A 12,386-nucleotide genomic window follows, 5' to 3' on the forward strand; every position below is an offset into this window, starting at 1 on the left:
ATATATATATATATATATATATGGGTCATTCCATGAAATCGGTGCCTTTTGCGTCCCCAAGAAACAATCAGTCATACAGTTATGATAACAACAAATTAATATTTCATTTAAAAATATAACATTACCCTGTCTTCTCTCCTTAATATAACATCAAATTAAAGTCAGTGAAATGTTATTTTAATTAATTTAAATTACTTTCATGCTGAAGAGGGTGAGGTTTTTGGCCTGTCCCTCACTGTTATTGTTGTATGTGTACAGGACTTTTCGTTTGTAAAATGTAGGCAAAATGTTAAAATTTTTACATTTACATGTAGTTTAAAGTATGATCTTATTGTAAAACAGTGTTTTTGGTAATAATAATATATATTAACCATTATAAATTACCAATTTATCGGCGTCCCCTGATTTCGTGTCAACCCTGTTACCCTAACTAAAAAACCCTATAAAAATAATGGTACATTCCAGATTTGACAGGATTTAAAGGAGGTTGCATCATCTTGGAACCAGGATGCTAACAGCTCATTGACAAGTAAGTTTCTCTCATCTCTGATTTGGTATTTTGAAGTTTTTTTCAAGGTTTAACCAGGGGGGGGACAAGCATACAACATCAATCCTGTTACCAGTTTTTAACATATAAACATAATCAATTTTCTATTTTTCAAAATATAATCAATATCTACAAGTAATTATCTTTCAAAGTACATAGCTTGCACTTTAACTAGCATTTATTTTAGCTAGCTTCAAGTAAATTAGTTTAAAATGGTCAACCCTGTTACTGTCAACCCTGTTACCTTTCCACAGTAACAGGATTTGACATAATTAACAAATATTAAATAACACAGCCTGAGATGGCACAATATAGTTTCCTGTCATTTTAGACCTTCTGTGATTCCTGGCTACTTAAAAATTAAAAATTAAATATAGTTTAAATTTTACATTTTCAAAGTTGAAAAGGCACCGGTTTCGTGGAGTGACTCATATATATGTGTGTGTGTGTGTGTGTGTGTGTGTGTGTGTGTGTGTGTGTGTCAGGGTAGAGACTGCGATTTGGTAGAATTGGAGTTTCTACCAGTAGAGATTGCGATTGTAATCTCTACCAGCAGAAACTCCAATTCAGTTCAAGTTGCATTGCCTACTGGTGCAGCTCTGAACTAAAGTCACACTTCAGTTTGAAACCAAAAATATCAATATTTAATGGCATTTCTGGTTTGCGTCCACTTGATTCTAGTATAATTGTTCTTGGTTATTGATAAGATAAATAGCATAATAGCACTATATGCAGGTGTCGGATGTTTCCTTTCAAACTGTTGTGGTGACATTATTTCATGAATGGCTTTTACTTATGATATCTAAACATCCTCACTTTGAACTAGGTGAGCTGCTCAAGAATTATACAGTGAGACCAAGGGCGTCAGTTTGTTTTTAAAAGTGTGGGGGGGGTGGAGACCACAGCACTTTGAGAAAATGTCGAAGAACGGCGGCAAAATACCACAAACTGGGCTCGAACTCATAACCACCGCACCAAAGGCGGAGGCTCAACCTGTTGAGCTATCGGCACAGCTAGTGGTTTGTGGGCCGCTATAGTACTAATTCTGCCGGGCCGAAATTTTGCCCCTGTACGCCTCTGGTCGGAGCTTCCACTTGGCACGGGCGCAAATTTAGCATCTGCGCGTTTTTTTTTTACCTCACGAAAGTGTGCTGCATGCCTGTGCAACTCTCGGCCGAGTGCGGATGGTGCGTTCAGGAGCGTCGGAATTTTCTATACTGCTGAAAATAACTGGGTTTACAACGGCTTACATGTGAAGAATTTAAATGTGTTGGAGACAAAATGACACCTGACAAAAAGTGGGGGGGACACGTCCCCACCGTCCCCCCCTAAACTGACGCCTATGAGTGAGACCACGCCTATTGGAAATAACATATAGTGCTATTATGCTATTTATCTTATCAATAACCAAGAACAATTATACTAGAATCATCTGGTGCAGCAGCACATGACCAAATTTCAGAACAGTAATCTAATTGTGACAGTACAAGTGTTTTTCTAACATCTGTGGTCATGTTCAGAGATAACATGCGAGAACATCTTCTAACTGTTGAGAGACCTCTGCCCATCTTACGGGCCACAGTTCTAATATGTTTAGACCAGGATAGCTTATTATCAATCTCAACACCAAGAAGTTTTATCTCCATGACCTGCTCAACAGTTATATCTTTGACCACCAAATTCAGATTGGGGTCATTCAACAGCATATTTCTGGTTCCAAACACAATGCTCTTTGTCTTACCAATGTTTAAAGCAAGCTTGTTATTTGTGACCCACTCGTCTATAGATCTTAAATCAGTAATTAAAACATTTTGAAGTTCTTCTATTTTAATTTCTGATGAATAGATTGTTGAATCGTCAGCATACATTGCTATTTTTGCTTTTTTAAATACTAATGGCAAATCATTTGTGTATATAGAGAACAGGAGTGGTCCTAGGCAGCTTCCCTGCGGTATACCACAGGAAACATTATTTCCATTTGAGAAGCTTCCATTAAAGAATACTTTTTGGCTCCTATTTCCTAAATAACTCTGAAGCCAATGTGATGCTGTTGAACTGAACCCATAACAATGCATTTTATGGAACAAAAGATCGTGATCTATAAGATGAAATGCTGAACTAAAATCTAAAAGTACAGCTCCTGCCAATCTTTTGTTATCTAATGCTGTCACCCAATCACTTGTCATCTGGGCCATAGCAGTAGTCGTAGAATGCCCTGCTCTGTATGCGTGTTGAAAATCTGTATTTAAGTGATTGTCTGAGAAATATTTTTGGATTTGTTCAAATACAATTCGGTCCATAATTTTGCTGAGAGCTGGCAACAAGCTGATTGGTCTACTGTTAGGGCCACAGAATGATACAGTTGGATTTTTCGGCAATGGCACAATTTTTGCCGTTTTCCAAGCTTGAGGATAGATACACTTATCTATACTCAAATTTAGAATATGAGAAATAGGCTTTGCCACAATGTCTGCAACAAGTTTCAATAGTTTCGAGTCAATATTATCTATACCAGCTGGCTTCTCTTTACATTCCAACAATAATTTCCTAACTTGCTCCACAGTAACATTAGTGAACTCAAACCTACAATTTTTCCCACCATAATACTGTTCCTTATTAATGTTTTTGATTGTGCATTATTAGTTTGTCCCATCTCACTTCTAAGTTTTTGAATTTTGTCGCAAAAATAATTGTTCAAATGGTTAGTAATTTCTTGTGGCTTTGTTATAAAAGTACCTCCCGATTCAAGAAATGATGGTGTCGTTTTTCCCTTCCTTCCCAACATATTGTTGAGAATACTCCATAATTTCTTATTGTCGTGTTTCTCATTACTAATCAGATTTTTATAATATAACTTCTTTTTCTTTTTATTTAAATTTGTTACATAGTTTCTTAACTTGCGATATATCTGCCAATCCGATTCATAATTTGAAACATTTGCTACCTTTTTGGCCTCATCTCTTTGTTTCATACAATCCTTGAGTTCTGCATCAATCCAACCAGTTCTTATGTTCCTGACTGTTCTCTTTTTAAGAGGAGCGTGTTTATCACTTATTTGTAAAAACAGCCTATTAAATGCCTCCACTGCTTCCTCTGGATTATCATTTTTCAATACATCCTCCCAACAAATATTGCAGATATCCTCAATAAAAGTATTTTCATTGAAATGTTGGTAAGACCTTTTTAATATTATCTTTTGCCCGCCTTTAGGAACCTTGGTTTTTCGCACCACTGCTGTTAAGTTGTGATCACTACAAGCTACTGGGATTGATACAGCTTTAGTACAGAAATCAGCTGAATTTGTAAAGATATGATCAATGAGCATCGAGGTTTTAGATCCATCACTCCTACAGTATATCTGAGTTGGTTTTGTTACTAGTTGTTTTAAGCCACATGCCTCAGAAACTAAATGCAGTTTGTTCCTTAACGGACACTGTTATGAATTCCAGTCTATATTAAAATCACCCATAATATAAATGTTAAATCCAGATGAGTCTCAGTGATTCCTAATAAATGTACATGACCTTCTAATAAAATATTTGAAATATCTATTATCTTGTTTCTAAGACTACAAATATTTAAATGTGCCAGTTTTAGTCCCTTCTTTGGTAAATTTGTGGTAGTCACCATATTTGTATTAATGTCTCAATAACTTTGCAACTGATAGGATCAATTTTATATAGCCACACACATCACCCGCATCCGCACCCCAAAAATCCATAACCAGTGTCAAACAAGTGCAATTAATTTTCTCCTTAGTTCTGCTGAAAATAAAAATACTAGGATTAAAAAGAGAAATCATAGCCCCAGTCTCCCTACACTACATCTCATATCTGAGAAGAATGGTAAAAATAAATGAATAAATGAGAAAAAAAAATGCTAACAACAAATGTACAAAAAACAAACAAGAAAAAAAGAAAGTAAGAAATATACATATATAAATATATACATGCATACACACACACACACACACACACACACACACACACACACACATATATATATACACACATATACATAACCCTATTTTATCCATAGATAATGAACAAAATCGTCCAATGTAAAATAACCAAGAGCAGACAAATAAACTAGCAAGCATAAATATATAGATCTCACCACTTTATAATCATCTCAGATAGAAAAAAAACAAAACAAAAATAACTTGGATATTCCATTTTTTTCAATAGAAAATAAAAAAGAAAGTTTTTTCTTTCCTTCCCCCTCCCTCTTCTCCTTCTTTTTAATGCCAGTTCAATTGAAAGGAGAGAGAGAGAGAAAAAAAATAGAAGTCAAAACAGGCACTGCTCCACGTATCCACGTATGACGTCGTCGTCCTAAAAGTTCATTAGGACGCAAACACACACAATGAGCTCACACAAAACCACACACACATATGCACACATGCACGTATAGTTTGGCGAAGACCACAAACACGCTGACACACTGAGGAATTATGAGTCAAATCGAGCTGAAAAGTAGATTTCCACTGGATCACCACTCGCCCACACCTCAAGTTCAGAGGTCACCTGTCAGCCGCATATGCACTGTTTGGACAGTACTCACAGACACATACATGCACAAAAACACACGCATGAGCGCACAAACATGATAAAGTAGCTGGGTGTTTGACTTGGACGCTGCGTCTGTGTCAATGAGCCATTTGGTTGATCCAGCCAACAGCGACAGACGCTTTGCAGTCGATGCTACATCTGTGTTTACGGCGTGTGTGTAGCTATAGTACAGAATTAAATGGGAGCTCGTAAACAAATACAGATGGAGCTTCAGCCGAAACGCTACTGATACACTTAAGTCACTGAAGAATGTCATAAATGCAAAGTAAATCTTTTTTTTTAAAAAACAAACAAAAAACACCAGATTGTAGCTTTAGGTTTTTTGTTTTTGATTGATAATACAAAAAGTAAAATAAACAGCACTAGACAATACTGAACTTAAGCTCAGTTCAGATGAGATTTAAATTACAGGAGGTTCCTGGCAGTTGTTGCTCCTTTTAAGTTCAGCAATATTTTATAGTTCTAAATATACCAAGTGAGTTATCTTTACAAGAATAACATGTTAGGGATTGACTGATATGGGTTTTTCAAGGCTGATGCCAATTACTGCTAATCAAGAAAGGCTAGTAATTGAAATTTTTTGGCCCAACATGCACTGCCTATCCAAAAAAAAACAAACACCACTTTGATACGTTTCAGCTGCAAAAACTTGTTTAACCCTAGCTGATGCAGTGAGGAGCTTCTCATTTGTTAAACAACCATGTTGGAAGACATATCCTGTGGTCATGGAAAGGATGTTAATCTGTTTCAGAAGTGTCAAATTACTGGTTTGCATCAAGCAAGGAAAACAACTAAAGAGATTTCTGAAACTACTAAAATCAAGTTAAGAACAGTCCAACGCAGTATGAAAACCTGAAGGACAGTAGTGAACCATCATATTCGAGGAACAATTGTGGTCGGAACAAACTCTTAGACGATTGTGGGAAATCAACAGCAGAACTCATGACTATGTTTAATAGTGAAAGTAAGAGCATTTCTACACGCACAATACGAAGGGAACTCAGAGGATTGGGACTAAACAGCTGTAGCTCTAAGAAAACCACTGATCAGTGAGACAAATCAGAATAAAAGGCTCCAGTTTGATAGGGAGCATAAAATTTGAACTCTGGAGCAACTGAAGAAGTGGTCTGAGAAGTCCAGATTTACCCTGTTCCAAAAATGATGGGGGCATGAGGGAAAGAAAAGAGGCAGATGAAGTGATGCAGTCATCATGGCTAGTGCCTACAAGCCTGTGGGGGTTAGGGTTCTGATCTGGGGTTGGTCAGGTTCAGCAATGTTATGTTCCCAAAGAATAGGGTCTGACTACCTGAATATACTCAATGACCAGGTCTATATATCAATGGAGTTTTTCTTCTCTGATGGCATGGACATGTTCCAAGATGATAATGTCAGGATTCATGGGGCTCACATCGCGAATGAGTGGATCAGGGAGCATGAGACGTAATTTTCGCACATGGATTGACCTCCACAGAGTCCCGATCTCAGCCCCACGGAGAATCTTTGGAATGTTCTGGAGAAGACTTTGTGCGGCGGTCCAACTTTCCCATCATCAGATTAAAATCTTGGTGGAAAATTAATGCAACTCTGGACAGAATTAAATGCTATGACTTTACAGGAGCTTATTGAGCTTATTAGCGTGTCATTCTCAGAGCTAAAGGTGGTCCAATGGACGGGCAGGGTACATTAAATGTAATATTTGAACTAGTGTTGGGACGCAATTAAAAAATGAATCTAATTACTTACAGACTTTGTAATTAAAATCACGTTTTTGTCAAACAGCAATATTTGACACAATAAGTAATTATTTTCAATTCAATTAAATTCTGTGTTCATAGTTTCTGAGTCTGATAAATGGTGTCATTTTGATGGTTCTTTTTTTTTTTATAAATATAAGTTTTTATTTATAAACAAAAATGTTTTTTTCGAGATAGGCCTTCCGGGTCACCAAGGGATGGCAGCTTAGCGTGTGGCTTCCTGACCAAAAACAAGGAATTGCCCCCAAAAAGCCAAGTAATATCGAAAAACACTATTGTTACATATGTCTAAGAAAGGGGAGTAGATGGCTCCTATGACAAAAAGTAAACCAGCGAATTCGGCAACCAAAGAAACAGATGCATGGCTGGACGAAGAAGTTAATGCTAACGCTAGCTCCGTCACTGCTAACCTAGGACTAGACGAGGCAGGTGAGCCTGAAATGGAGATGACGAACAATACGATACTCAAAGAACTCCGTGAATACAGGCAAGAAATAAAGACGGAGTTTGCAAAGACAAATTCCAGACTGAATGAAGCCGAAAAAAGAATCAAAGGAAATGAGGAAAAGTTACAAGATATTGAAGAAGTCGTGGTGGAAATGCTAAGAGTGCAAGAACAACTTCAGGAGAAATTAATGTATCAAGAATGTAGATCGAGGAGAGAGAACATCAGGATTTACGGAATTCCTGAGCAAAAAGAACAGAGCCCAAAGACAATGATTTCGTTCATAGAGAAGTTGCTCAGAGAAAACCTTGCCATCCCCGCTACTATGGACCTGCAGATACAGAGGGCCCTACCGGGCATTCGCCCCACAGCCCGCACCTGGAGCCACACCGAGATCTATTGTTGTTAAATTCCAGAGCTTTATAGTGAAAGAAGAAGTTATCCATTTGGCATGGCTCAAGAAAGGCTTTACTCTGGATGGCCACAAGATAAGCTTAGATCATGATTACGTTCCTGCCATTCTGCACAAATGGAAAGCCTACGCCGAGGTGTGACAGGTCCTCAAAGAAAATCAAATACGTTTTCAGACTCTTTATCCTGCTCGCCTGAGAGTTCATTATGAAGAACGGCAGGTAATTTATGGCACAGCGGAGGAGGTGACAGCGGACATGACAAGTCGGGGTCTGGCGGTGAAAGTGATCGAGCAGCCAACGACGTTGCTGGAGAGGATTCGGTGAGGAGCCTGGCAGCAGGTGCGGACCAAGCGGACCAACGCAACGGGGATGATGCAGAACTTCAAGCAAAAACTGCAAGCTTTCAGGTGCACAACAGCGGAGGAAATGGGGTAACTTCTGACTTTGTATAACTACAAATAAGAAATAAAGGAGGCCATTTTATGGACAAAGAACAGTTAAAAGTTTGGTCGGAGATAAAGGACTATAAGAGGACAGTGAACTGACTGTATGGCTGACGTCATAGTGGAGGGCCCTCGAGCACAATGGAGGCGCAGAGGCTATCCCTCAAACCAGCAACTGGTCAGTAAATGGACCTCAGGGTTGGAAGTCATGGTTGAGACCTGTTTAGTGTTCATGAGGCTTGTTTTTGTTCTTTGTTTCTGTTCTAGGTTATTAAGGGAGCACCTACAAGAAACTTGCACTAAAGGCATACATGCAAGGAGAACTGGTTGAAATAGTTTCGTTCAATGTCAATGGAGTTTTAAATCCTATTAAGAAGAATAAAATTTTGACAAAATTGAAAAAAGAAAAGGCACAGACAGCCTTCCTTGGTCTCTTTTTGGTCATTTTGTGTCTCTTTGTTGTTATTTTGCATCAATTTCTAGTCATTGTGTGTCTCTGTTGTTGTTCTGCATCCATTTCCAGTCAGTTTGTCTGTCTTTTTGGTCATTTTGCATCTATTTCTGGTCATTGTATGTATCTTTTTGGTCATTTTGCATCTATTTCTGGTCATTGTACGTCTCTTTTTGGTCATTTTGCATCTATTTCGGGTCATTGTGTGTCTGCTGTCTTACATCTATTTCTGGTCAGTTTGTGTCTCATTTAGTCATTTTGCATCTTTTATGGTCATCCTTGGTCTCTTTTTGGTCCTTTTGTGTCTCTTTGGTCATACTGCATCTCATTTTGGCCATTTTGTGCTTCCTTAACGTCAATTTACATCTATTTCTGGTCAGCTTGTGTCTCTTTTTGTTGATTTTGTGTCTTTTTGTTGTTGTTTTGCATCTATTTCTGGTCAATTTCAGTCTCTTTCATCATTTTGGATCTTTTTCTGGTCAACCTTGGTCTCTCTGTGGTCATTTTGTGTCTCCTTGTTATCGTTTCGTATCGTGCATCTTTTTCTGGCAAGCTTGAATCTCTGTTGTTGTTTTGCATCTTTTTCTTGTCACTCTGTTTCTTTTTGGTGATTTTGTGACTCCGTTGTTGTTTTGCATCTAATTCTGGTCAGTTTGTGTCTCATTTTGGTCATTTTGCATCTCCTTCTGGTCATCTTTGGTCTGTTTTTGGTCATGTCTCTTTTTGGTCATTTTGCATATCTCTTTGGTCATTTTGTATCTCCTTATGGTCGGTTTGTGTCTCTTCTTTGTTAATTTGTTTCTCCTTGTTGTTTAGCATCTATTTAGGGTCCGAGCACCGAGGGTGCCGAGGACAGGCGGTGCAAGGGCACCGACTGTCCAAGGCACCAGCGGTGCCTAGGACCCTATTGAAACCCTAGAGTTTTTTCTTTTTCTTTATTATTATTATTATTATTATTATTATTATTATGCCAAGACAACTGCATTTTTCAGGGCCTGAACATGCTCGAAAAGTCATGAAAATTTGCACACACATCAGAACTGGCGAAAAATTTCATATTTTTTAGGGCATGTGCAAAGTGGCTCCATAGTGCCCCCTACACAATTTTTAAAAGTGGTATTAGGCCAACTCAGAGGACATTTGGTCTACACCTACAAAATTTGGGAGGCATATGCAGCACATCAGGAAACACAAAAAAGTCAATCACAGCCATGCTCTAAACCCAACAGGAAGTGCGCCATCATGTGTTAACTGTACAAAATCTGTGATGAACTCCTCTTAGGGGGTAAGTCGTAGAGATCTGAAATTTTGCCAGTACATACAGGAGGCCTTCCTGAGAAAAACTTATTAAAATCTTCCTCCATAGTCAAAGGGTGTGGTCATGGCAGCCTGTAGAAATTTGATCCTTCACCGTGAAACAGGAAATGCTGTCTAACTCTCATGAACATGCTCCAATCTGAATGAAACTTTACATGTATGATCAGAGACTTTTTATCACGTGTCATAAAAAGGCGTGTGTGTGGCGGCATGGCGAAGTTTGATATTTTGAAGTGTTCATATCTCAGCTGCAAAAGATCTTATCTGCCCCAAACTTCATGTGCTGGACACCAGGCCCAGTCTGAAGACATCCACACTCATAAATTTGGAAATAGTCATAGCTCCACCGATTGGTAACAGGACATTTAGGCATTACATTTACACATCCCATTGCCCAAAACTTTGCCATATAATTCTGAAAATTTGTTGACTGAGTCGTCATGCCATGACCATGCCACAGGGTGAAAATTTTGATGTTTCAGGCAACATTGTTGCCATGGCAACGTATTGTTGATCTGATAAAGAAAGTGCTTTTTGACAGGTTAACAATACTTGTAACCTCACCAAAACTACCACACACATCACAGTCACAGGAAAGACACTGTATGCATCTCAGCACTACATGTGCTATAGCGCCCCGTGCAGTATTTTTAATACACAGCCCCCGCAGCACGTTTCACCTACATCCACAAATTTGTGGAGGCCTATAGAGCATATCAGGATGCACAAAAAAGCCTCTTGGAGCTATCCCCTAAACCCAACAGGAAGTGCGCCATTTTGAATTAATTGGACAAATTTTGCAGTTTTTTTTTTTTCATTTTTTAAAATGAACCCCTCCTAGGAGGTTACTCCTAGAGACCTCAAATTTGATCAGTATATACAACACAACATCATGATCAAAAGTTATTAAAAGTTTCCTCGCAAGCCAAAAGGCGTGGCCATGGTGGCCTCCAGAATTTTGATGCTTCGCCATGAAACATCAGCTACTGTGTAACTTTCCTCTGCATGCTCCAATCTGCCTCAGACTTTGCATGTTTAATCACAGTCCAATCCTGATCAAATCCATAGGGCAATATACACTCTTGGTCGCAGTGCCACCTGTTGGACGGACAACAAATGCTGTAAAACTAGCCTCTACGTGCTCCAATCTGGCTGAAACTTTACATGCTTGGTCACACTCCAGTCCTGATGACATTCATAGACCAATATACAGTCACAGCAATAGCGCCACCTGGTGAATGGACAACAAATGCTGTAAAACTAGCCTCTACGTGCTCCAATCTGGCTGAAACTTTACATGTGTGATCAGAGTCCAACCCTCATCACAGCCAATAACTGAAATACACTCTCGGTCGCAGCCCCGCCTGTTTGACATGCTTGGATTCACCGACAAGCAAGAGTGCGAGGACCCGTTCAACGCTGCTTGCAGCTTTAATTCTTTTTGCGTCTCTGTGTGGTCATTTTGTGCCTCTTCAGAATCAGATTCATCTTTATTTGCCAACTTTGCAAATGCAAACAAGGAATTTGACTCCTGTGGATCTCACTGTTCAGTGTACAGCAATCAGAAAAAAACAAAAAAATAATTCTGAAAAATAAGGTAAAAGCTGAGGAATAAGAAAAAAACGAGAATAATATTTTCTTTGTTGTTATTTTGCATTATAAAAGGTTTAAAATTGAAAAATATATTTGTTATTTTCGAGGCCCAAATACCTTAAATTTGTTCTAAATTCTGCTCTCAGGGTTTTCTGACATTTTCAGAAGATTTGTGCATCGAGTCAGAACAGTTCTGAAGCTACAGCCATTATTATTTGGATTTATCGTTTAAAGTATTGGATAAAGTATTTCTATCAGTGAAGACCACCTTCTTACAGTGCACAGCATATACCAGATTATTACAGCGAACTCACCCAAACGAGTAGACCTGACTGGGTTTCTTCATGGTCACCCAGGAGCTGATGAGACAGGTGATCAAACTGCAACCAGAGGAAAAAGAGGGGGAGGAAGAGAGGAGGCAGGAAGGGTGATGGCAGGGAAAGAGAGAAATAAGTGATCGGTGAAGAGATGGGAGAGGACAGACGGGAGGAATACGAGGAGTCGGTGAGAGACAAGTGGCAGACAAAAGAAACCAAAGCAGCAGCGAGGTCAGCTGAAGTTCACCTTCTTCTTAATTTATCTTTTATTCATCATAATCCCACAATTAATTTTTCATGAGGTCAAAATTTCTGTGTGAGACCCACAGCTGAGCTCACTTCATCTCATCTGATTGTGTTTCTGCACTTGTCCAACCGTAATATGGACATTTTCATTTTTGATTAATCTGCAAAACATTTTTCATTAACTCATTATAACTTATTATTAAAAAGTGAAGAAGAGCCTTTCAGTTTTGCAGAGCCTGATGCAAAATCTCTAAAAAGCTATTAGTATGAGATTCTGTTCACTGAAATC

General features: G+C 38.6%; 1 protein-coding gene across 3 annotated transcripts in view; it reads right to left on the reverse strand.

The window, feature by feature from the left end:
- Positions 1-12,386, reverse strand: part of slc30a6 (solute carrier family 30 member 6) — a 580,472-nt gene that overhangs the window by 516,742 nt on the left and 51,344 nt on the right. For all 3 annotated transcript variants that reach the window (XR_007947027.1, XR_007947026.1, XM_051959637.1), the window contains exon 6: positions 11,849-11,914. Coding sequence is in view for 1 of the 3 variants with exons in the window: in XM_051959637.1 (XP_051815597.1) it covers positions 11,849-11,914 (66 nt within the window). In the remaining 2 variants the exon portion in view is untranslated. The remainder of the gene's footprint in view (positions 1-11,848; positions 11,915-12,386) is intronic.

The sequence above is a fragment of the Acanthochromis polyacanthus genome, chromosome 15 (genome assembly GCF_021347895.1).
Source record: "Acanthochromis polyacanthus isolate Apoly-LR-REF ecotype Palm Island chromosome 15, KAUST_Apoly_ChrSc, whole genome shotgun sequence".
Lineage (NCBI taxonomy): Eukaryota > Metazoa > Chordata > Actinopteri > Pomacentridae > Acanthochromis > Acanthochromis polyacanthus.